Here is a 25128-nt window from a genome sequence, read left to right as displayed (position 1 = left end):
AGTTCTGCCTTTGAATCCTCAGTCCCTATCAGTATCTGGCACATAGTAGGCACTTACTTATAATACTTATTGAATAATCTCTATCCCTACAGATGATGAAGAGTTGCCCACTCTTTCTCCAACAGCTGATATTGTGAAAAAGAGTTATCCTCTTTTCTGTTGCCCTCCCAAGGTCTGGACCTTCACTACCCATTCCTATCCAACAAAAGCATCCCTGTTCATAGGGGACCAGCAGGCATCCTTTTCCATCTGTGAATTCATGCATAATTGGGGACTGAGAAGAGAAACAAATCACCAAAGGTTCATGATTTATTTATTCAACAGTATAGTTACAAAAATAAAGAGAATCACTGTGGGAAACGAAGAGTAAATTACAGTATAATTCATTCCCTCTGTCCCCCTAAACTCCAGGAAGCAATTGATTTTGAGGAGTCACCTTTAATATAGAACTTCCAATGAAAAAGTGATTCTATGTCAAGTATATTTGGAAGCTGGACCAGGCACAGCTTTGCTCACTTATAGTAGCTATATTTTCCCCCAAATGCCAATCTTTAATGTGGTCTCTCTGTGTGCTGCTTAAGTTAATGCTACATTCTTTTCATACCTACTTACAAATCCAAGAATTTATAGCTCCCTCCCTACATCTTTCTTTTATACATCCACATCTATATCACCCACTCTCTCTCACTAATTCACTCACACACTCACTTTTGAGTGAATACTGAACATAAGATGAAACCCAGAGCTAGCTTCCTCCTATCTCTACTGATAAGAAATGGGCTAGGAGAGGAAGAGGAAGACTTCATGAATAGCAGTCCCTAGGAACAACTGAATATGTAACTTACAGTTTTCCCAACTCAAAGTGTTTGGCTCTGCCTAATTTTAGGCTCAGGCTAACAAATTCCTCAACCCCCTCCCATAATGCTCTAATTTCAGGAACAAGGTGACTTTTGCCCAACAAAGGTTAGTCCCAGGAAAAGGAAGTGCAGTAATAGATGGATGACCTGGGCATCTGTAATCTATCCCTGAGCCTGAAGGAGAGGGCAATGAAGTGAGAGAAAACCCAGACTGAAATACTAACGTGCTACTTTCCAAGTGGCACTCTATGCCCAAAGGGGCCACTGTTGGCTGGGGCAGCGGGAGTCATCGGTGAGCACCTTTGACAGCATCGGGAATGGATCCTGGTCATGCATGCTCCGTGGGCCCTGAACCAGGCCCGTTGACGTGAGGGAGCACAGGTGCAGTCCCTTGCACTGGGGCTGTGCCAGGCTCTGCAGGAGACACTAGAAGAGGTGCCGAGAGACCATCAGGGGAGAATGAAGTGAGGTCCTGCCTCCAGTAGGCTTCACACAGAGGTAGATCAATTGTGTCGCAAAGACTGTAGCTTTTCCATAGTCAAAAAAAAAAAAAACCCCAGGAAGAAAGACAGCAGGAGCAGGGAGAGATGTGAAGGCAGGGGGAAAAGGGAATAAAAGAAAAAAAAAAAGCAAGACAGAAGCAGAGCATTTAGAAAACAGTACCAATCTTCAAAGAAATCCCTACCCACCCAAAACTGACTGACCACTCCCTAACTCCCAAATCTGAAATCATGAAATGGCTTCACCCTAAGCAAACCTAAGACATTCTGGACCAGTGCAAAAATGGAGCATTACTTGCTGAATAGAAAGATTTCCTACAGGATCTTTTAAAGTGGTAAGGTCTCCTATGGCCTTGAGAGTAGGACCTCCATTGGAAAATCAGGCATACAAATGCATTTGATCAATCACATCTATTTGTCCACTGATTTGCATATGTTTGTCAGTTATTTTTAGATATCAGTATCCGGATCCTGTAAGTGGGAAGACGTGATACAATGGAAAGCATCAGAGGTCCTAGGTTCACATCTTAACTGGTATGCTCACCTTAAGGGAAAGTTTCTAGGCTTCACTTTCCTCTTCTGTAAATGGAGGGAGAAGAGTAGACTAGTTAGCCTCCTGGGGCCCCTTCCTGATCTTGATCTAAGATCTCACGACTGAAGAGACTTCCAAGGTTTTTCAACTATAAATCCACATTCCTATCACTTCTCTGAAAGCAGGGATCATATAGGTAGGGGGTTTGTTTTTAAAGATGAGGCTTGGCACGGTACAACCTCCCATAAATGCTATTCCACAAGTGGCTAAAACAAGGCCTTGGGTCAACCCCATTTGCAAGAAGCCAACAGTTCCAGTTCCAGTTTTAAAGCAGCAAAAACCTAGATATGGGCAGATGGAAGATTTCAGCAGGACTTCAAAAAGTCCAGTCAAAATATGACAATCTAAAGTTATTTGTACTAAACACCTGGGACAGGACTGTCTGACCATAGGCAAGTAAAAAAAAGAAAACCATAATCTCTCTGGGCTTCGGTTTCCTTATATGTAAAGGTGGAGGTAGGAGGAGACTAAATGATTTTAAGGTTCCTTCCAGCTCCAGATCCTAGTACTTGTACCCCTCACCTCAGTCAGCCAAAAGTGAAGTTTCTTGGTTCCAGGTTTATGAGTCATCTCAGTTTATCTCCACTGATTGGTGGCTGTCATTCATTGACTTCTCAGAAAATTTTTATTTTAATTGGCTGTTTTAGTGCCCTGAGCTTTTGGTCTCTGGGCATGAAATTTAGCCTGGGTGTCTTTCACATCTGGCCCTCCAACCTCCCTAAACCTGGTAATTTCTACCAGGTTTCTGACATAATCTTAAACAGTAACCAGCAGGGGGAAAAAAATGGGGAGAGGGACAAACCAGATGCTCTTTCTGAAAAGGTAAATAGATCATCCTTTTCCCAAGGCTGCTTAACTCTAGGATGCTTCTTTCCCTTCATCTAGACCCTATCTGGCTCCCCAATCCTAAAAGTCCATCACAGATATGGAGCTGTGGGACACTCCAAAGAAAAAAAGCAGGAGAGTTGGGTTGGGGAAAAAAGCAAACAATAGGGAAAGATGGCAAAGTGGATGCAAGAGAGCAGGGGGTGGGGGGGAGGGTGACAGGATAGCAAGGGTGACAGGAACAGCAGCTCATATGGAGAAAAACATTTGGAAAGGTGTTTAACGTCCCAGTTTGCTTACAGAGAAAACTTTATTTACATGGGAATTGGGTGGAGGAGTGGAATAGGAATAGAGAAGGATAAGATTCAAATACTTAACAGCATGGAGACATAGTTGACAGTTTCAAAATCACCATCATCATCAATTTGCCACTTTAGTATTCCTGAAAAGGGCCCTGTAGTCAGGTGCACGGTGGGTATGCAGGGGCCATCATTTTCAAAAGGGGACTGACTATCTCACTGATGCCAAGCTTACCACCACCACCACCATCATCATCCTCACCACTACCACACTAAGGCACTCTGGGATTGCCAAAAACAGCTTTGAGGCATTTACATACTTGGGGTGGGGTTAGGAAGGTTACGGAAAATTTGAGCTGTGGTCATCTTATTAGATAGTATGGAAAATGTTGAGGGAAAGAACAATAAATCTGACTGAACTCTTAATATGAGGAAAATCAGGAAGGGAGATAAGTAACAGCAAGAACAATGATCTAGGAATTAAGAGATTTGGGTTCTAGTCCTGGGATTGTCACTCACTCACTATATGAATCATAGGCCATTTTCATTCTCAGGTGTAAAATTCGAGAGTCGTAGACAATGATTTCCCCAGGGTTCCTTACAGGAGACATTCCATGTTCTAGAAGTCTCTCCCAGCTTGGACATTTTTTGTTCTAAGGTCCCTTCCAATTCAAGACATTCTAAGAGTGTGACTTCACTGTCACTTGATTCCCCTATTCTAGTTCATGGAGTTCTTCCCAAAGAGGAAAATCCTATCTTTTTTACTTTCAGAAGCACAATACAGAATTTCACCTGCCTAGAACCCAAACAGAACGCATAAGAGAGAAATGAAGCCAGAGGCATAATATGGGAGATTCCCTTCTTTGAAGGGAATCAGGTGAAAGGATTAAAACTGGGCAAGGATCCTGAGAACTCAGGAGAGATGGGAAGGGATAGGATAAAAGGCTTGGCATGAATAACTCTGGTGCTGTTTTGCAAGCTGATCTCTGGCTCTAAAAGTGCTGAACTTTTTTTAACTTTTCATTTTGAGTATTTATAATAGTTCAGGACAATAAGAGGTGAGAGGAAGCTCAACCTCTTCAGAAAAGTAAGTCATAAGGATGTTCAACTATACATTTTAAATCCATAGGCAGATTTGGCTTCAAACCTTTCCAAATCAGGTTTATAAGCCTCTTTGGTGCAATCATGAGCATTTTAAAGGCACTGCTAGGTCCAATGGGGAAAAGGAAGCATAAAGAGATAAATCTGAAGATTCTTCAACTTTGTGATACTGGGCACAGGAAAACTATTCACTTTCTCCCTTGACCTCAGTAAGGGAGGTATCTTGGGGATGGGGGTGGGCTCTTTACCTGGGGTCCATGAACTGTGGAAATATTTCAGGGGGACTATAAGCTTGAGTAAAACAAAATTTATATCTTTATTTTCACTAACCTCTAACTGCAATTTAGTATTTCTTTGTATTGTTTGAAAACATTATTCTCAGAAAGAGTACATGGGCTTCACCAGACTGTCAAATGAGATCCATGACCAAAAAAAAAAAAGAAATACGTTAAGAATCTATGAGCTAGATGATCTTTAAGGCCCTTCCTTTCCAGTTCTGATAGGCTATGATTTTTACATAACATAGAGAATTCCCAAAATAGATAATCCCAAAGTTATTAAGATTGAGTTTTGAAATGCAGTGTGTGATTGGAGATTTTTCCACTCATTTCCTCACTTACTCTGAATCTAATCTGTCTCCTTGATTCCGTTTAGTTCAGGTTAATGTTAAAATTGGTCTATGCTTCCAAAGCATCTATCTCCTCTATGGGAGAAACAAGCATAGGCTGGTTGGCTGAGAGAAGTCAGCCTGTAATCAGAGAAAACTAGCAACAGAAATGCATAATAGAGTAGCAACTGAAACAGTATAGAATTAGCAGGGGCTACCTTTTCCAGGAAGCTGATTTATAAAGGCAGCTTAGTGTAATGTGGGCCTCAAGAGACAAGTTTTTTTGCCTTAGTCAAGTCACCTTTTCCTTTGATGACCTTAATTTTCCAAACTATAAATAGTTGTACTAAATGAGATTAAAGGTCTGTTCTTCCTGGTTCTGACACTCTTAAGAATCTACTGTGGGAAATCACCAAAACAAAATAATAGATAAATCACATCTACAGTGGGTATAATGCTTGAGTCTAGATATCTTTAAGTCCAGCTATTTTGGGGCAGAGGAGTACCCACACCCATAGCTCAGTCTCCATTCACTTTGGCATTACTGACTTCCCCACAGAAAGTACCTGGGTCACCAAAGAAGAGGCGAGTTTTTCTTTTAGGGGACCATGAAGAAACTACTGCCATCCATACTGGCCTTCACAGAGCTCCAAGGGTAAGAGATTATCCCATGAGGGTGAGAAAAAAAAAAAACCCAAAAGTGAGGAAGGCCAGTAACCCTGGGAGGTCCAGCTATAAGAGGGACCAAAGGCCTCCTCCTAAGCCACTGATTTGGCCAGCAATCCTGCCTGCTCTCTGGGAGAGGAGGATGTAGAAGAGGAGGCAGTTTCACAAGCTTCTGAAGTCCAGAGCCCTATTTGTACCTGGACGAATAATATTCCTCCTCAAGCTCGTATAAGTCAATGGATATCTCATCCCGCAGAGAAATGAGTTTCTTGTCACATTCATCCTGCAAGCTTCGAAGCTGCTGGTTACGCTGATCAATGGCTTCATTCACCGAGGGAAAGTCATTGAGGATGAGAAATTGCTTGAGGTCAGACACGAGCTTCATCAGAGATTCCCCAGCACGGACCTTGGAAATGTCAATGGGTAAGATGGGAGATGGGTTTTAAAAAACTGGGAAAGGAATCAATTGAAGAATGGACAGAGAACTGGCTTCTGGATTGTTTCCATGAAGGAGGAAACTAAGTACTATCCTCTGTATGAGGCCTTTTTTAAATTTCCCTCAACTGGTAGCATCCTTCCTTGCCAAGGTTACTTGGCATATACTTTGTGTTTTCAATATACCCATAACACATGCACACGTGTTATGTGAACATCCATGCATGCAAACACACACATATACTTGTAGGTTCTCCTATTAGAGGACACATTACTTCAGGACAAAAGCTTTCACTTTTATTTTTATATCCCCAGTGTCTAGGTCCTTAATAAATGCTAGATTTAGATTTATTTAGATTTATTTAGATGGATGTGTCTAGTGCGGTGATGGGCCAACTATTCCCCGGGGGCCAGATCCATGCCACAGTTTGCCCATACTGCCTTAAGCAATTCCCTAATCACTACACCCCCACATCCAGATGTAGTGAGTAAGGAACTGCTTAAGGCAGTGATGGGCAAACTACAGCCTGGATCTGGCCCCTGGGGAATAGTTGGCCCATCACTGGTCTGGCCCCTCATGTCCCTCCTTACAGTCTATCTTGGATAGGGATATTGAGGCACCCAGGATGGATTCTACATGTTTTCTATGCTATGTTCTAAACCTGTTCCCCTTAACCTTCATGAGGAAAGTGGAGGATAGTTTTGACACCCAGAACTTGCTGAAAAAAAAAAAGCAATGTTCTTCCAGGAGTTTATAAATTTAATCTGAAATGATATCCCTTCTTGGTTGCTAACCTTCTAAACTATAACAACTTTAATTACTTGAACCCAACTTCACAGAACAAATTCCCCACCCCACTCCCTCCTTCTTGATCTTGCCCATCTTTGACCACAAAACTTCAGAACAAAAAGGGTCTAACTAAGCATTACAGGTTTTTAACACTAGCTACCCAAGGAAAGAATGCCTTACAGTGAAGAACGACCACCTCTTGCCCCTTCTTTCTGTGGGAGATGAGGCTCAGTACCAGAGACTGGCCATATTTGGCTCCGTGTCCTCAGGTGGAAAGAGGGATAACTTGTGTTTAACTCAAAATTATTGGGTAGGGAGAAAGGTAGCACTGTCATCCTGGGGACCATGAGTCTCCCTCTCTTTATAAGTGCCAGTTTTCATTTGTGGGGATTCTGGGAAGCAAGAAAAGTCCTGAGAAATAAAAGCTGTTTTGATCAGATCTCTCACAGGCTTTCCTAGTCCTCTCTGTCTATAGGATAATGGCTATTCTTTAGTCTGATGATCCCTGATGCCCTAACTAATCTAGACATCTACCTCTACAACCTCATCTCCCAAAGGTCCAAAAAATGAATCTTTTGCTCCAACTAGAACCATTGTCATTTTGGCTTCCTCACCTAGGTGCCTCAGCTCACATTTCCCAATATTATCATGTCCCTCCCAGCTCCCTTGGCCCATTTAATGTCCTATTTTATTTTAAAATTTTTCTTTCTATGACAAATTGAACAAATGTCAATAAATATAAACCATATCATCTACAAAACCAAGGAGACTGGATAGACCTGTTAAATCCAATTTTTTGTATTTTGCTTTTTTTTTTAAAGTGCCCTGATAGTGCTAGCCCCAAAGATATGTCTCTCCCCTGAACTCCTGCAAAACTTAACTCTCTGTATGATATAGGAAACACTGGTATTGGAGGTTATCTTTTCACAGATAGGTAATCCTTTATCTCTGACTAGACTAGATGCTCTGAGGGCAGGGGGCTATGTCTTATTCATCTTTCTATCTCTTCCAGTGTCTAGCATAGAACTCTCTGAACAAGGTAAGTGCTCAACAAAGATCTAATTGACTGATATGAGATTTGGGGATTTTTTTTTCTTCCTTGGCACCAAGATCCAGTTTCCTTTCTATCTTTCACTGGCCTTTTTCAGAACTGATTACAAGGAGCAAAAAGGATTTTCTTTGGACACAGTGGGAAGGTTGAGGACCAGAATGGCCCAAATTCAGCCTTTGGATGGGGGTAGGGAGTGATGAAAAAGAGAACAGAACCCAAGGTTAGGTAAGGCCCATAGGAAATAAACAGGACAATGATGGTGAACCTGTAGCACAAGTGCCAAAGATGGCACACAGAGCACTTTCTGTGGGTACATGACTGCCCCTCCCTTCCCACCCCCACCCCCCACATTTTTTCATACCCCTCCACCCCTCTGCCTAGCAGCCCAATGGGAGTACACAGAGGGTGAGGTGGGCAACTCACAGGAGGCAGAGCTAGAGGGGAGCAGAGCACTCAAGCCACCACTCCCCTCTCCCTCGCTACACTTGCTGGGGGTTTTATTCACTTCACCCACCCAGAAGTCTAATGGAGTGCTTCCTCCCTCTTCTGTGTGGAGTAAAAAGGGGGTAGCAGGGCCCAGTACTCCATCTCTAAAAGGGCCATCACTGAAATAGGATATGTCAGTTGTTGCTGTCTGCCCCTCAAAGCAAGGCATAGAAGGAGGGAGAAGGAAGAACAAGGCTTACTTACAATATTGGCAGCTCTCACATGCATCTCATAATTGTCCTGCTCACCCTGAGTTGCCCGGGAGACCTGAGTTTCGTCTTCAATCTAGAGGAGAAACAAGAATATAAATCCATGTCTCTTGGTTTGCCAGAAACCTCTTGTGGCATAATTTCACTCCACACAGTCCCCACCAGATCATCTTCTTATCTGTTCACTCTGATTCCTCAGGCCAACTGCTAGAAGGTCTAGCTATACCCCATGCCTATTTTAAGATACAAAATCGACATTGTTTTTAGTGCATCCTCCAGGTCCATCCCTCCCTTTATCTCATTCCAGCTATAGAAAGATTTATTGAATCCCATCTTCGGCCCCACAAATTCCACTTCAATTTGGTTTGGGCCCTATTGCCTAGGAAGCACATGTGTGAGGAAGAAGGGGAAAAGGGAGAAGTGGGGGGAAAACAAGAGGCACTTATAGAGAGAGGGAGACTCATGGCCCCCAAGACAATGCCACCTTCCTCCCTACCCCATAATTTTGGGTTAATGTTACCTCCCCTCCCCACCTGAGGACATTGAGTCTCATTTCCCACAGTAAGGAGGAGTAAGAAGGAGCTGAGCACAGGGAGACTAAAAGACTATGGTATGGCCCCAAAGGGAAAAGGGAGGAGCACAGAAAGAGAAGGGAGGTAAGATTTCATTTCCTAAGTTGCTATTCTAATAATAATGATGACAGCAATGATGATTATAAGACTCTTTTTGTGCATATCTGAAATGGAGTAGAGAAACTCAGTTTGAATAAAAATTGTTCTGAAAAGGCACTCCTGAGTGTGGCTCAAACCAGATTAAAGTGCAAATGGATTACACAGAAAGGCAATAAAACAAAGATAATAGTAATATGGGTTTCTAAATTAATATGCAACCCACAGGGACCCTTATGCATGATTTAGTGTCTCTTCTATTTGAATTTGACACTACTCTTCACAGCATCTCTCTAAGACTATAGTTTCAGAGAAGGTGCTAACCCACACTTGTGTTATTTGGAATTTTGGGGGTTCCATTGAGTGGTATTTGGGGTTCATTTGAGCTTTGAGATATTTGGATGTATGACAAACTTCCTGTGGACGTTTAGGGGACTTGGAAACTACATTTTCCATGATTCAATGGGTTTCCGGTTTTGACGTGATGCCCTGTACCAAGGTAAAGCATAGCTTAAATTGGGAGGTGGGGCTTGAGATTGCCTCTTGGTTTAAGTATGAGAGGTGAGAGAAGGTAATGGCTAATGGCGGCAATCTGAATAGATCTTAGCCAGGTGCGTGGTCGATTTTATTCTACCAACATGGCCTTGATTAAAATATTACTTCTCCTTTTAATCTCAGTCTTTATTTATTTTAATTATAACACACTGACAAAAGTATTTTTCTCTTCTGGGAATTCCATATATCAATACAATCACAGGTCCAGTCTCTATCCCTATAATAATGACAAAACAAAAACAAACAAACAAAAAACCATGTTCATCCAAAAGAAGAGATTTAGGGAGGCTGCAACAGCTAAAGAACTAATATGTGGGAAAAGAATAGATTTCTTCCCAGTGGCTTCTAAAGAGCAAAACCAGCAACTAAACGTAGAAATCAAAGAGGCAGATTTCAGCTCAATGCAGGGAAAAACTTCCTAATAACTCTCCAACAATGAAAGTTGCTGCCAAGGGCAGTATTAAACTCTCTCAAGGATGGTCAAGGCAGAATAATGATTTCTTGTCAGAGATACTGCTAGACCAATGCTAGATTAGACAATATCTGAAGTACCAACTGGTTCTGAGGTTCAATTACTCTCTGTCGATAGTAATTGGGCAGGGATTCAATATTCTTTTGATATATATGAAAATCCTCAATCTTAAGACTCAAATTATGTTCATTCTATTATTAACACTAAGTATTTACTTAATGATATTCTGATTCTTTTAAAAATGGACAACCAACTAAAACATATGTTTTAAATATCTCTTAACCCAAAAGTTACAAATCTAAAACATCACATTCTCCAACCATAACAAGTTTACATCCTTACTTTCTAACTGTTCTTATTCAGACAAAAAGTAGGAAAGGAAAGGACTAGAACAACTCAATGCTCCAAATCCCAATGCACTAGACAGGCACAGATACTTTAAAATCTGGTACAGGCTTTGGTTCTAGACCAAGATTTTTCCCCTGAAACACTTAAACAAGATATAGATAGCCTCTGCCCTGCCTCCTCCTATGAATTAAAATTGGGGGGGGGGGGAAAGTTGGCTCTCTTAACTCTACTTACCTTTGCTGTCTTTATGATCTCAGTGAAATTATCCATAATTGACTTAATGTCATCTTTCAGCCTCTTATTGTAGGACTGAAGGAGGGTCTCTTTGCTCTGGGGGAGGACTCTTTGTTGGGCCATTGCATTATCCTAGGGAGGCAAGGGTAAAGAGATTAGTTATTATTTGGTCATGTCCAAGTCATCGTGAGCCCATTTTTTGGCAAAGATACTGATTTGCCATTTTCCTTTTTAGCTCATTTTACAGAGAAACTATAAAGTTTGTTGTGCCCAGGGTCATACAGCTAGCAAGTGCCTAAGGCCAAATTTGAATTCAGGAAGATGAGTCATTTTTGACTCTAGATCTGGCACTCTATCCACTGTACCATCATCTAGCTTCAAACCATATACCATTAGAAGAGGCAGCATGGTGTGGTGAAAGGTGTGGACTTGGTCAGTAACTCCTGGGTTCAAATCCAGCCTCAAACACATACTGTGTACTCTAAATAAGATCTTTTCCTAATCTTATCTATAGTTCTGAAGTGGTAGGAAATATGGAATCATGGGAAGAGCATTGGACTTGTAGTCAAAAAGACCAGTGAGCATAGATATTCAGAAGTTATCACTTTGTAGTCATCCCATCAAAACACTGGCTTTACTGTTGTGACAGTGATTCTAATCTATAGGTGTTGGCAACCTCTATGAGAATTTTGCCCCTGATACTTAGGATGAAACTGAGCCTTACTTCCTTCATCTGTAAAATGGGGATAAAACACAGGTGGTTCAGTGTAAAGACCCCAGGACCTAGAGTGAAGGTAAGTCCTAAGCTTAAACTTGGCCTTGAATATTTACTAGCTGTGTGACGCTAGGCAAGTCATTTAACCTGTTTCCTTATCTATAAAATGGGGTGACAGTAGCTACCTTTCAAGGATGTTTCAAAGATCAAATGAGATAATGTTAGTATTTTTTATTATTAGCATTATCATATTTTATCACTATTACTATCTGCAGCCAGTAAGTGCTTAAAAAATGTTTGTCCCTCTCACCCCTCAGTTTCAACATCTGTAAAATGGGTGGATAAGAACAGTAGTTAAGACACCCCAACTTCTCAGAGTTGTAGAGAGTAAGTGGTAGGTAGACCTTAAAGGCTTGCAGAAATGTGAATGAGGAGGAAGGAAGACGGGGTGGGTTGGGGGAACTTCCTTCAATTTCTCCTAACTGGAAGAGTGTTGGGCCTGCAGTCACCAGTGCTGACACGGAGGTTGAAGGGCGCCGGTGGATGGGACCTTATCCGCACCTCCGCTTCTTTTTCTGTAAAGCAAGGATCTGACCTCGATGGTCTCTGGGGTCAGATTCCTTTCCAGAGTCTAAGGGCCTACTCCAACTAGAAATTAAGCGTCTGGCAAATACACGCCGCCTCTCCGGACGTCGGGTACACAAAGATGGAAGGGGAAAACAAAACCAAACAGATGGGCGCCTGCCCTCAGGGCAGTTTACACTTCCCCGGTTACTACAGGACTCCCCGGCCAGGCAGAAGCTACCAGCGGGAGGAACCGCGAGAAGGCAACAGCTGCGGCAGGTAAACTGTGGGGCGGGGAAAAGTAGAGAAATTGGCTGTGTCTAGGCGAGTCCCCGGAGGTCGCAGCGCCGCAAAAACAAAACGAAAATGATCGCGCGGGGGCCATCCAGGGCCCTTACCTGTGTCCTCTGGAAACCCGAGGTTGGCCTCGCTTAGCCCCTCTCAGCTAGGTTAGCCAGAGACTAAACCGCAAGAGCTATTTTAAAAAAGATGCGAGGAGAGGGAGGGGAGAAGAAAGTTTCCGCTCCGGCCTTTAGGACCACCCCCTTCCCACAATTCCAAGGAAGGGAGGGGGCAGTAGTAAATCCCGCGCATGCGCTGAACCTCGCGAGAGCTTAGCTATAATACATATTACCCACAAGTCTCTTCTCTTCCTTTCTCGTTCTGCCAGCCAAGATGGTGAGTCTTTCTGCTTTTTCGCGGGATCTCTGTGTCTCTCTATCCATGTCCATCGACTATCTTTGCTAAGCGTAGTTGAGTAGCCTCTGCTTGAGAAAGCTTCAGGGAATTCCTCCGCAGTATCTGGGGTGGCGGGATGAGGGAAAGACAACGGCAGTGGTGGAAGGCGAGTGGTTTGTTGGGTAAGGGAGGGCCGCTGCGTTTGAGCCGGGACCCCGTGGCAAAGGAGGTTAACCCTCTCTATGCCGGGAGGCTGGGGCGGGGTCTTTGCAGCCTTGGAGTTTTTGAGGGAATAGTTGCGTTGCACGACAGATTCGTACCTGGACCACAGTTGCCAGGAATCAGGAGTGTTAGAACTTCAGCCGCCTTGAGCCTTCAGCGAGCTTGGTTGAGTAAGTGAATACTAGTAGGGTCCTTAGAACGCGGACTATCAGCCAGAAGATTATGATAGCCTCCTTTTGTGTTTTTTTTTAAACCCTTACCTTCCCCCTTAGAACCAATACTATATACCATTACCGGGTTTGAACCTAGAACCTCCCGTCTGTAAGCCTGGCTCCCAATTCACTGACTACCCAGCTGCCCCCGATACTCCACTATTTTACCTCTGGAGAAACTCACATCTAGAAACTGTAACTTCAATTGCCTGTTTCGTGTTTAGCCAGTGGCAAACTAGAAGCTCCTGGGTGGCCCTGAGCCTGGAATCAGATCAGGAAGGTTCGAGTTCAAATTCGGCCACACGTGTGACCGGACAAGCTACTTACTTAACCGGCTTGCCTCACTACTCGACTGTTGCTTAGAATCTAAAATATCGGTTCCAAGGCAGAAGAGTGCCTTGGTCAATTAGGATTAAGTGACTTGCCCAGCGTTACACAAATAAGTGTCTGAGATCAAATTTGAACCCAGGATCTCCTGTCTCCAGGTTCTTTGTCCACGGAACCACCTAGCTACCTTCTCATTCTTCAGCTATTTAAAAAAAAAAATCAGGAGAGGGTAGATAAACAAGAATACCCCCCTTGAAGGGTGATTGAGGATCAAATGAAATATTTTTAAAGCTCTTAGCCCAGCTCCTGGCCTATAGTACCTGCTGTGTAAATGCTTTATTCACTTATCTAAACAGTGGTCTAGCCAACTCAAATTAATTTATTAAGCACCAGGCATTGGATGTACCACAATATTTGTTCCTTTATTTCCTGGTATAGGGATAGGCAAATTGCTTGACACTTTGCAAAAAACCCTTCAGCAAGTAGATTAAAGCCTTGATTCTGTAAAATATATTATTTTTTTTTTAACCCTTAACTTTTGTGTATTGGCTCTTAGGTGGAAGAGTGGTAGGGTGGGCAATGGGGGTCAAGTGACTTGCCCAGGGTCACACAGCTGGGAAAGTGTCTGAGGCCAGATTTGAACCTAGGACCTCCCATCTCTAGGCCTGACTCTCAATCCACTGAGCTACCCAGCTGCCCCTGTAAAATATATTATAATACAGATTCTCACCCTAACTCCCACCCATCCCCAGTCTGGTACATACAGGGCAGTTTATCTTTTTATTAATACTATGTATTTAATCCTGGGCGTGCCTGAACTCAAATTTGTTCACATTAAGTAATGGCCAAAAGGGAGAAAATAAAATCATGGGCCTAGGGCTGGAAGAGATCTCCAAAACCATCTCTTCCAACTCCTTCCTTTTACAAATGAAGAAATTAGGTGCAGGTAGGTTTTGATTTTTAACTAGAGATGTAAATGACATTTAACTTTTTATCTTCTGACTAGAATCAAGGTTATGTGGGAAAGGGGTACATTTGAGAGTGCTTGGTTACTAGCAGATTTTATTATTTATTTTGTTTTAAGCCCAAGGGAAAGAAGGCCAAGGGGAAGAAGGTGGCCCCGGCCCCTGCCGTTGTAAAAAAGCAAGAGGCCAAGAAAGTGGTCAATCCTTTGTTTGAAAAGCGTCCCAAGAATTTTGGCATTGGTCAGTAAATGGTGGCATTTGGGCATGTGGGTGGACTGGAAATTCATTTGAATGACCTACAAATACTGAGAGTTAAAAGAACATAACCTGGGAATTTGCTTTGTTTATAAGGCAGGAGGACAGAAGTGATGTTTACATCAAGAGTTAACCATTGTGCAAATGATGGAAAAGAATATTTGCTATCTTGAATGATGGTGATGACATTTCATAACCACCAAGATCACTGATGCACTCTTTGGATTGGTTTAAAACAATCTGGGTTAGAATTGAAAGCTTAACAAAATTTCCCTCATTAGGTCAGGATATCCAGCCCAAAAGGGATCTCACCCGCTTTGTGAAATGGCCTCGATACATTAGACTGCAGCGTCAAAGGTCTATCCTTTATAAGCGATTGAAGGTGCCACCAGCAATCAACCAATTTACCCAGGCTTTGGACCGTCAGACAGCTAAAGAGAAACCCCAGACTAGGTCTAATTGTAGGGTTTTAATATTTTTAACATTTGTGACACACTTTGTGCCTAAAACTTTAGTTTTATTCATGGAAAGGCATGGTTTTGCATAGTTGTAAACTCCTGGTGGTGTGAGTGAAGTTCTCGTCTCAGGGTTAATGAGTTTTATACTCATCCTTAGGCCCCCATTAATTTCTGGCATAACTGGAGGAATATGTGCAGATGATGATTAAGATATTTGCTATCTGACTTGCAATGATTACATATAAACCACCAAGATCGCTGATGCACAAATTTAAGAAACACACAAATAGTTTTTGTTTTAAAACAAAAAACTTAACCAGCAAACTTGTCTGTTCCAGCTACTCAGCTGCTTAAACTGGCTCACAAATACAGACCTGAGACAAAGCAAGAAAAGAAGCAAAGGCTGCTGGCTCGGGCTGAACAAAAAGCTGCAGGCAAGGGGGATGCCCCTACTAAGAGACCACCTGTCCTCAGAGCAGGTAAATTAGTTTCTGGTCTAAAACTACTTGGTTGATGAATTTGGACAAGCTATTGCAATGATGTATGAATTTCTTCACCTGAAATACTTTGTGTAGATCAAATACACGAGCTTTTTAACCCTGAGCCATAGCTAAAGATCCAGTTTATTGATTATTTGGTCAAAGTAGGTAAGATCTAGAAAGTAACATAGCAGTACTGAATAGTCGATGTAAACACTGTTATTGTTTTTTAGGTGTTAACACTGTTACTACCCTGGTAGAAAACAAGAAAGCACAGTTGGTAGTGATTGCACATGATGTGGATCCCATTGAGGTAAATTCTCAACTTCATACATTCTTTTATGTAGGGAAATTGCAAAAGGGGTAGGAATGTATTGTTCTCATAGCAGGACTAGGAATGAAATATGTTATTTTTAAATAGGTGTTCTGAGTCACATTAAATATGACACAAGTTGCTGAACTCCCTAGGATGTTTTTTAAGGGATTAAGATCCTCCTATAGCAAATGAGCTCTTGGCTTTTGCAATGATGTTATGAATTTCTTCACCTGAATTAATAGCATGAAGAATAAATACACGAGCTTTTTAACCCTGAGCAAAGGCCAAAGACAATTTTTTTCCTTTGCATGATAAGTACGCTAGACTTAACTTATCTATTTTCTTCCAGCTTGTGGTTTTCCTACCTGCCTTGTGCCGAAAAATGGGGGTTCCTTACTGTATTATCAAAGGTAAAGCCAGATTGGGTCGACTGGTTCACAGAAAGACTTGCACAAGCATTGCCTTCACACAGGTTAACCCGTGAGTACATTTTTTTTATTCTATAGTGCAACTATACTTAAATCCCAAAAGATTTGAGGAAAGGAAGCTTAAATTTGCCTTACCCGAAAAGAAGAGTTGTAATCGTCTATTCATTTTATATATGTGATTACAATATAGCTTGACCATGTTTCACTTTTGAAAGTTACTTAGGAGTTAGGGGAATTTGTAGCCAAGGTACCCAAACTGTTTAAAAATACACTGGGGGGTGGGGGGGTGGAGTCGGGAAGCTGGGTGGCTCAGTGGATTGAGAGTCAGACCCAGAGATGGGAAGTCCTGGGTTCAAATTTGACCTCAGACACTTCCTAGCTGTGTGACCCTGAGCAAGTCACTTAACCCCCATTACCTAGCCCTTACCACTCATATACCTTGGAACCAATACCCAGTATTGATTCTAAGACAGAAGGTAAAGATTTAAAAATAAATAAAAATACACAACAGGGAGAATTTTATTCTGAACCTTTTGACAATGATGTGAGAATTTCTTCACCTGACAAGACATGTAGTAATATTAGACCCTGAGACAAAAGGTTCTGTATCTAAAAGTGGTAGTCAAGAGAAGATGGGTAAAAGGGTTTGGTAGTATTAACTTTTTTCTGATCATTCTCTACAGGGAAGATAAGGGAGCCCTGGCTAAGCTGGTAGAGGCCATCAAAACTAATTACAATGACAGATATGATGAGGTAAGAACTAATTCAATTATAGGTTGAATACAGATCTGATTTTCTACCACCAAACTTAATTAAATGGCTTGCCATATTCATTTATATACAGTGCTTATCTTTGATTATAAATGGGAAAACTGAAGGGCTTGGAAATTCTTTCAAAGGACTGGAAGTGTATTACATAATATAGATAAAAGCTAACTTTTTTTTCTCTGTCCTTTCAGATCCGTCGCCACTGGGGTGGCAATGTCCTGGGTCCCAAATCGGTGGCTCGTATTGCCAAGCTGGAAAAAGCAAAAGCTAAGGAACTTGCAACTAAATTGGGTTAAATTATGTGATTTTTTTTCCCTACTTAAAAATAAAAATTTAAGCAAAATTGAAGTGGGAGTGATTATAAAATACTAGAATTGAAGCTACTATAAGATTACTAGTCCCAAGCACTGGACTTGTTTTCAGGGACAAAGGGCTTTTGAGTTTGTTATCACCATACCAATGAGGTCAATTTCATCCTCAATTCCCTGGGGTTCTGAGCTTAGTCTAATGGGAAAAAAAGGTTCTTAAAGAAGATTGTACATGAATTGGGTCTGTGGAGAGAAGAGGTGAATTAGGTGGCAAGATGAAGCATTCTATGTAGAAGCCTGAGTAGGCCATGGGCTGAACTTTAAAGAAGAGGCAGTGATTACATGTACTGGGAAGAGGAAGAGTTAGATTGTGAAGATCTTTAGGTGGGTGAGTTGTGGGGAGAATAAGTTGCTCTCAGGCCTGCTCTTAAGAAAAAACATAAACTATGTGGAGAATAGGTTAGATTAGGAAATACAGGAGGAGTATGAGAATCCAAACTGGCCCTTGATTGATGACCTAAAGTTTTATGTTAGTAAAGAGGTGGGGGATATCTGGGAAGGAACTTGGATAACTGAGGTACAAAAGTATAACTTCCATTAGAGATGGGTGCTTTTATTTTAATAGTTAAAAACTGATAGATCCTATTAACTGGGCAGCAATATACTTAAATTGATCTCAGCACTTTTGTCCACGGCTACTTGCCCACATTCTCCCTTAATTTGCTGTCTGTCTACTAGGGTAGTCGAACAAATTTCTTAAACCACATGTATGATGTTGCTGCAGATAATCCATACCTGGTGAGGAAAGTAAATAGTTAGTCTTTGGAAATTACAGAGAACAACATTAAAATTCTGTGAATGATCTGGCAGTTTACCAAGTAATGATGTACTGCATATGTTCATTCCTCAAAGTTACTCGGGTTTGGCCACCAATGGGCCCTCCTGGGATTGTGCTTTCTATGGATAAGAATAATCAAAAAAGTTTATATACTTTATGGCCATGATATTTTTTCCACTGCCTAAGTGTAAAAAATAAAATCTTTAGTCATTCAAGCAGTATTTCTGCAAGACCTCAACTGGTGAAGCAAACTCAAAGACCAAAGCTTAGATAATCTGCCCCAGACCCTATTTAATCTTATGGAAAGGTAAAAGTGAGTCCAACGACAAGCAAATTCTTTACTAAAAGCAACTAGTTACGGAGACTTTTCTCCTAGGCTTCCTGTTAGTTATTTGGGAAAGTGAAGCATTCAACCCTCTTATCACAAATTGTCACCCATGAGAATTGTAATCTGTTAGTGATGTCAAACTCCCTTTGGGAAGGCAATGAAAGATAAGTCCAAAGAGGAAAAGTGAGAGGTGGAATGAAAACCAAAAACTACTATCTACCCCAATTCTCAGAGCAATTCACAACATACTGAAGTTGGCATCAATGAATATGGGCTCAGCGCCTGCAGCTTTTGCCATCGCCTCCAGGTCACGGTAATGCCAACGGTTCTTCTCTGGCTTGTTTTCAGGGACAAAGGGTTTTCGAGTTTCTGTCAATCTCACCATTCCAATGAGGTCAATTTCATCCTCAATCTATTTAAAAAAATGCTATCATTCATATATGTCTTTACTTTAAAAAAAAGGACAAGTTCAAAGTGAAGAGTAGAGATTGAATATATAAATATTTAAGGCTTAAAAACCTGCTGCCTCTTCCATATCTATACAGTGAGGTCTATATCATTTCCTTAATTAAGGATGCTTTTCTCAACCTTGTTTAAAATATACAGGTGAGCAGCCTGCTTTAAGATAAATCTTCATCTGGTGAGGACATACTAATATTTCTTACCTGGCCTTTTTGCCGAGTGTCTGGATTTATTCTTTTCCTGGGAACAAATCCTCTATTCACTAGGATTGTAATCCTAAGAGTTTTATAAGAGGAAAAGAAAGACTGTGAATAGCTAAATATCTGCTCCACTGTGATCCTGTTTTATATTATGATGATGAGATCCAGAAGTTCAGGTCCTCATTTAATAATGCTTTTTTTCCAGAACATAAAATAAATTTTAGTCATACTTATGTATCCCATTTGCCATATGCCACCTACCTTTCCTAATCAGGATACTAGCACTGAGCTTAAATGATCTAAGAATGACTGCTTTGACTGGAAAATACCTGGATTACAGTCATTGCTTTCTAATTTAGGCAATTCCCTTCACTTTGTACCTCCAACAGGTGTTTGTATAAAATTACATCTAGTCCTTTTTACCTGATTTTCTTTCATAACAAAAAGTGAGCCAAAAATAAGAGTACAGCTTAGAGAAAAATCAGCCTCAAAGTAATTTTTGGAAATTATTTTCCTAACTGTTCTTCAATAATGATGAGTGGAATTACAAGTAGTGGATTACATATGTCAGGATCATTTGGAAACTGCATTCAGGCTTAGAGCAGAATAATGGTGCTAGAGGGTAGAGAGGCATGCTGCCTACCAAGGTTAAATCAGTATAAACTTTCTGGCCATGTATCACGGGATCCTAAAATGGGAGGCTCATGCATGAGTTAATATTACCAGACTGAAGATGTTAAGTATAAGTGCAGCTGTAATTTGAGCCAGCACCCAATTGGCTCAACTCACCCTAAATCAGTACAATGGAAAGGAGTGACAACATTGGCACCACTTTCCACTGTGGAGGATAATTGGCCTGAATCCCAGGATTCTCGTGCAGGGTCCACCATAGTTCGGGGCAAGATATAGAGTTCCTTGGAGTGGTCAAAATGCCCCCTGACCTTCACAGGCCTATACTCCAAATCCTTCAGCTCCATCAGTCTGCAGGGAAGGCAATAAAATGCTTATAAAGAGGGGCTTAAGGGCAAATCTGCCCTCCAAGGAATTGCTTTAGACATCATTCCCCCTTATATGAAGATTCTTCATTCTTATAAGCTCAGGAAAGGAAAGAAAGGAATAAATGGTCCTCTTACACAAAAGTGACTTGTTAACATTAAGCCATCTAATAACCTCAGTGAACACTGAAGCACAGAAGAACTAATGATGGGACTTGAGCTGTGCTATTAACTTGCCTGTGTGACTTTGGCCAAATTACTTTATCCCTCTGGGGCTGATATTTTAATTATAAAATGGTTAGCTAGGTAACTGAACCTTGTTCTGAAATTCTGTGGTTCAGCACAGCCACAATCCTTCAGGAATAGAAGTCACTGGGCAGGCCTAACCAGGATCCAGGAGTAGGAGGAGATGGTGATTGATTACTCACTCTGCAGGCAGAGGAATAGGCTCAGCTTTAATTCTTGATTCCAGCTCTGCAATTAGCTTCAGCTTCCATTTTCTACGCTGGACCTACATGAGTAATCCGTGTACACACCTGTATGAGCCAAAAGCAGTGGAGCCAAGAGCTTCAGTACTTTAAAGAAAGCTATGTTGATCATTACCTGCCATGTTCCCAGACCAAAGGCAGTCACAGGAATGAGGAGCAGGAACCACTTATAAAACACATCTTCCTCTGATTTAGCAGTAGTTGCTGCTGTAGAGATGCTACATCTGCTTGAATTCCATGCAGATTCTGAAAGAAATCAACAGATTATAGCAAATTAAATTTCTGTCATGTTATATTACCTAGTCTTTCCACCATCCCTACCTTCAACTTCTTCCCAACTTGGGAGTCTGTAATATTTAGGAAATAAGCTATAACTCAGCTACTTCTGAAAGGGCAAAATAGAGGAAAGCTGAACATAAGGAAGCCTGAGGTCTAATCTTGACTCATCCCTACTTAGAAAGAATGAAAGATACAGAACATAATTTTTCCATAGCTCACTTCTTCCATCCATAAGAGATGGAAATTCTCTCCCTTGTGAAAGTATATAATGGCTAGACTTGAGATTTCATTCATGGAAAGAGCTCCCCAAAGAGGAAAGTTCCTCTACTAACATTGATATGCACTGTTCAATATATATGGTCTCGAAGAGCCAGAGGTGTCAAACTCATGCATGTGCTTGCATGTTCATGCAGCCAGAAACAAACTTTAAGTGGGTAATATTTAGAAGAAAAGCAAAAGATAAAATAACATTATTTTGTGGTTTTCCATATTGATAATGTGACCTGCAAGGATTATTTCTATTTGAGTTTTATTCCAGTGACTTAGGCCTTGAATGACCTGTACAGGATCATACAGCCTGTATTACAGTTGAGACTTAAAGAGAATAAATGCTAAGTATACTGCTGCTTACATTATTATTGACAGGGAATGTGAACATACCTTTAGGTTTTTAGGGAGTATAATTCAAAAGTATGATTTTTTAAAAAACAATTAATTGCAAACCAACGATAACACTAATACCCCCTTAGATTAACATAAGCATTCCCAACTTCCTAGCACAATGCCCTGCATTTGACCAGCAATTTATAAGTATACATGTTGTACAAAACTGAAGATCAACGAAAGGAAAAAGCATAACCAAGTCGAGTCAAAATATTTTGGTGCAGGAGGGAACTTCAGCTCTCTCCCATGGTCCAACTCTTTATCTTAAAGATGAGTAAACTGAATTCCAAAGAGAGGAAGTGACAGCTCCAAGGCAGCAATACTAATAAAGGCAAGTCGGAGGTGAAACTCAGCTTTCCTGGTTACCAAGAGAAAACTTTCCCCTGCACCAAATTCCCTCCTCACCTGGGAGCCATCGGCCCAGGGGAGAAGCACCAAAGAAGCTACTTCGGAAAGGGCTAATCAGGTCCTGCGGGGAAAGGGGACAAAAGGGGTCATAAAAAGATCAGCTCCGTTCGCAGATCCAGAACAACAAAAGCTACGACAACGTCAAAGAACAGACTCTAGAAATGAAATTCAGAGGAATACACCTCTGTTGTTGGGGAAGCTACGGGTGCTGACTATCGCATACTAAGTATCAGATTGGGGTCAATGTGCGGAGAGGCACCTTTTTTCCATAATGCTCATTATTTCCCACGGCCACCCTGGATGCCTCTGCCACTATCCCGGTACAAGCCCCCGCCCTCCCTCTCCCAAAGCGCGCTGGGCTCCTCCTCTCCCCTTTCTCTTAGTTCTGCTCGTCCTCCCCAGCTCGAACTTGGCCTCGGTCCCGCCCTCACCGGGGCCTCGGGAACGCGCCGCTGTAGAAGCCTCTTCACACCAGCCACTCTAATTAACATCACTCTGGCAGCCATTACAGCGACTCTAACCATTTCCGAGGTCATGGGTTGCGGGGGGTCAGGGGAGGGGAACACTTCCGGACGAAGCAACACGCCGCGGAGCGCTGGCCCCACCCTCTTCCGGGTTTCCACGTGGTGTGTCCTGAAGGCCTTGGAGTTGAGACTCCCTCCCCTCCTACCCCCGCCCCCCAGGAGCCATGGGCAGTGCTGATGCTCAGGTTCCTCCAGATGTGCAGGATTTTCTCCGGGGCCATCCGGCGCTACAGTTGTGCCCTGGTGGGGCCAAGGTCAGTTGGGGAGGGGCCGGGACCTGGGGGGCTGTAGTCCGGCTATAGGAAAGGGGAAACTGAGATCCAGGAGGGGAATATGAAACTTGAGTTTGTCACATCCCAGCAGAGCCAAAGCGGATGCCGAGAACTGGGACATCTCCCTCCCGAGTTGTGGGGGAGGGTTAGAGAGGTTTGGGGGATCTTTTCTTCTTCGGAGTCAGCGTCGCTCTCTCCAAAAGGGAACTCAACTTGGAGTCCCAGGACTTGAGTTTGCATCCCTCCATCACCTCCTCTATGACCTTGGGTAAGTTACTGAACGTCTCTGGACTTTAGTTTCCCCATTAGTAAAATGAAGCGGTTGCAGTAGATGGCTCCTGAGGTCTCTCCTGATTCACTTCCATCTTCCTCGTTTGCGTTTCTTCATTTTACTGACGGGAAATGAGTTCCAGAGGGGAGTGCCACTTGCCTAAGACAAGACATTTTCAGTGATCGAGCCAACAGTTCTGGGCCTAACCATCTTACAGAATTGTTGCAGGGAGTAAAATTTGATAAATATTTGTAAAAAGGTTCTCAAAACACTGTATAAATCCTAGCTATTATTGTTAACTTTTTCCAGAACTTGTTCCACTACATCAGAGGTTCTTAACTAGAGTCCATATGCTTGTTTGCTTTTTAAAATATTCTATTAATTGTATTTCAAGATGGCATTTCTTGCTTTGTAATCATATGTAGTTTATTCTATGAATTTTCTGAGTAGGAGTCCATAGGCTTAGTGGTAAAAGGGGTCCAGGACAAAAAAAGCTGAAGCACTCCCACACTAAATCACGTTCTTTCTCTTTCATTCCCCCCTCTTCACTTTCTTCTTTGGGGATGCTCTAGTCAGTTTTAAAGAAGAGGAAACTGAGGCCTTAGAATAATGCCTTGCCCACTGGCTCACATGGAGAACAAATTCTGGCAGAAACTCAGGACTTCTAAAGAAAGACAGGAATATTTCTATTGAAACCCTCTCTTGCACTTTACTCTTTTTTTCCCTTTTACTTCTAAAGCATTATGGTTTGCCAGAAAGGATTTTTGGGTTTAGGATCAAAGGAAACCATTACTTTCAGTGTAGTCTAGGCAAGTCATTACCCACCCCCAACCCCATCTTGATTTCCCCATGTATAGTGTATTCTAGTGCATAGTTCTTTAATCTTTTGGTCTTTATTCTCCCAAACCATTGCCTCGGGTAAAAATCTTCAGCCCTTGTCTCTCAAAGGGCCTTCAGGTTCTAGAGATCTAGTTTTGGAAAAATCCTATCCTGGGGGTCTCTTCTAGTTCTAGCTCTGCTACTGACTTACTCTATAGCTATAAATCATAGGATTATCGATTTACATCTGGAAGGGATCTTAGAAGTAATTTCTTCTTCACCTTCTTTTTATAGTTGTTGAGAGTCCCAGAAAAGTTAAGTGACTTGCCCACAATCCCATACATAATATGTAGCAGGACTAGGATTCAAATCCGAGTATAGTGATCCTCTTACATCTTTGGACTATAATTTCTTCACCAACAAACCAGGGATAATAATGTTTATAGTGCCTTTCTGACATGTTGTGAAAAAAATGTTTTGCAAAACTTAATGCCATAGAAATAATGAGTTACCATGTCTTCTGGATACATGGGCAGCTAGGTGGCACAGTGGATAGAGTGGTAGGCCTGGAATCAGAAGGTCTCATATTCCTGAGTTCAGATCTGGCCTTGAGAAACTAGTCGTGTCACTCTGGGCAGGACATTTAACTTTGTTTGCCTTAGTTCCTCATCTGTAAAATGAGCTGGAGAATGAGAAGGAAATGGCAAACTGTTCAAGGATCTTTGCCAAGAAAACCCCAAATGGGGTCAAGAAGAATTGGACATAATCGAACAATTTTTTCTGGGTATCTTTCCTTCAGAGTGAAGTCCTAAAAGGAAATTGGCCTTTCTGACTGACTACCCTCACACTGGGACAGGATCCTGAGCCTGGCAATCACGTGCACTTATTCTTTCTTCTTTCCCTATTCTTTAGGTAAAGTGCAGGCTGACAGGCCATGAGTTGCCCAGCCGACTCGAAGCCCTCCAGGCCTATACCAGTGGTAAGAAGTATCAGCGGCTGATGCGCACCACCCAGACCTTTGACTATGAAGAGTTTGAGCCACACATTGTACCCAGCACCAAGAATCTGTATGTCCCCAATGGAAGTCCCCCTAACAGCTGCAATTGAGATTCATGAGAAGAGAGAGGGAGAGGGAGAGGGAGAGGGAGAGGGAGAGGGAGAGGGAGAGGGAGAGGGAGAGGGAGAGGGAGA

The 25128-nt window shown here is 42.0% G+C and overlaps 4 protein-coding genes and 4 non-coding genes across 10 annotated transcripts in view; 6 read left to right on the top strand and 2 right to left on the bottom strand.

Moving 5' to 3' along the window:
* Positions 1 to 296: 296 nt before the first annotated feature.
* On the bottom strand, positions 297 to 12505 carry MED22 (mediator complex subunit 22). Its single transcript, XM_044663956.1, has 5 exons — positions 12373 to 12505; positions 10696 to 10827; positions 8414 to 8494; positions 5645 to 5853; positions 297 to 1384 (listed from the first exon to the last, which is right to left on the bottom strand). Exons 2-5 carry the CDS (start codon positions 10816 to 10818, stop codon positions 1186 to 1188), a joined length of 612 nt encoding a protein of 203 aa, XP_044519891.1. The 5' UTR covers positions 10819 to 10827; positions 12373 to 12505; the 3' UTR covers positions 297 to 1185.
* An 86-nt stretch (positions 12506 to 12591) lies between these two features.
* Positions 12592 to 17430, top strand: RPL7A (ribosomal protein L7a). Its single transcript, XM_044661299.1, has 8 exons — positions 12592 to 12652; positions 14498 to 14618; positions 14915 to 15061; positions 15427 to 15570; positions 15804 to 15883; positions 16236 to 16366; positions 16998 to 17067; positions 17274 to 17430. Exons 1-8 carry the CDS (start codon positions 12650 to 12652, stop codon positions 17376 to 17378), a joined length of 801 nt encoding a protein of 266 aa, XP_044517234.1. The 5' UTR covers positions 12592 to 12649; the 3' UTR covers positions 17379 to 17430.
* LOC123238458 lies at positions 14773 to 14849 on the top strand. The gene has a single exon (XR_006505621.1). It is a non-coding gene; the product is annotated as a small nucleolar RNA SNORD24 (small nucleolar RNA).
* LOC123238459 lies at positions 15285 to 15357 on the top strand. The gene has a single exon (XR_006505622.1). It is a non-coding gene; the product is annotated as a small nucleolar RNA SNORD24 (small nucleolar RNA).
* LOC123238455 lies at positions 15623 to 15699 on the top strand. Its single transcript, XR_006505619.1, has one exon. It is a non-coding gene; the product is annotated as a small nucleolar RNA SNORD36 (small nucleolar RNA).
* Positions 16090 to 16168, top strand: LOC123238454. The gene has a single exon (XR_006505618.1). It is a non-coding gene; the product is annotated as a small nucleolar RNA SNORD36 (small nucleolar RNA).
* Positions 17431 to 17982: 552 nt separating the features above from the next.
* LOC123235201 (surfeit locus protein 1) lies at positions 17983 to 22557 on the bottom strand. The gene is made up of 9 exons (XM_044661298.1): positions 22483 to 22557; positions 22049 to 22112; positions 20817 to 20947; positions 20642 to 20724; positions 20008 to 20199; positions 19222 to 19294; positions 18806 to 18968; positions 18266 to 18347; positions 17983 to 18185 (listed from the first exon to the last, which is right to left on the bottom strand). The coding sequence occupies exons 1-9, from the start codon at positions 22555 to 22557 to the stop codon at positions 18125 to 18127; spliced, it is 924 nt and encodes a 307-aa protein (XP_044517233.1). The 3' UTR covers positions 17983 to 18124.
* Positions 22558 to 22703: 146 nt separating this feature from the next.
* SURF2 (surfeit 2) overlaps positions 22704 to 25128 on the top strand; it is an 8356-nt gene continuing 5931 nt past the window's right edge. The window contains exons 1-2 of one of the 3 annotated variants that reach the window (XM_044663954.1): positions 22704 to 22829; positions 24850 to 25004. In XM_044663954.1, coding sequence (XP_044519889.1) covers positions 22740 to 22829; positions 24850 to 25004 — 245 coding nt within the window. In that variant the 5' untranslated portion in view covers positions 22704 to 22739. The remainder of the gene's footprint in view (positions 22830 to 24849; positions 25005 to 25128) is intronic. The other 2 variants (XM_044663952.1, XM_044663953.1) reach the window with 2 other exon arrangements.

This window comes from Gracilinanus agilis, chromosome 2 (assembly GCF_016433145.1).
Source record: "Gracilinanus agilis isolate LMUSP501 chromosome 2, AgileGrace, whole genome shotgun sequence".
NCBI lineage: Eukaryota > Metazoa > Chordata > Mammalia > Didelphimorphia > Didelphidae > Gracilinanus > Gracilinanus agilis.
Note: the sequence above shows the minus strand (reverse complement) of the source record. Positions and strands in the feature narration are given on the sequence as shown.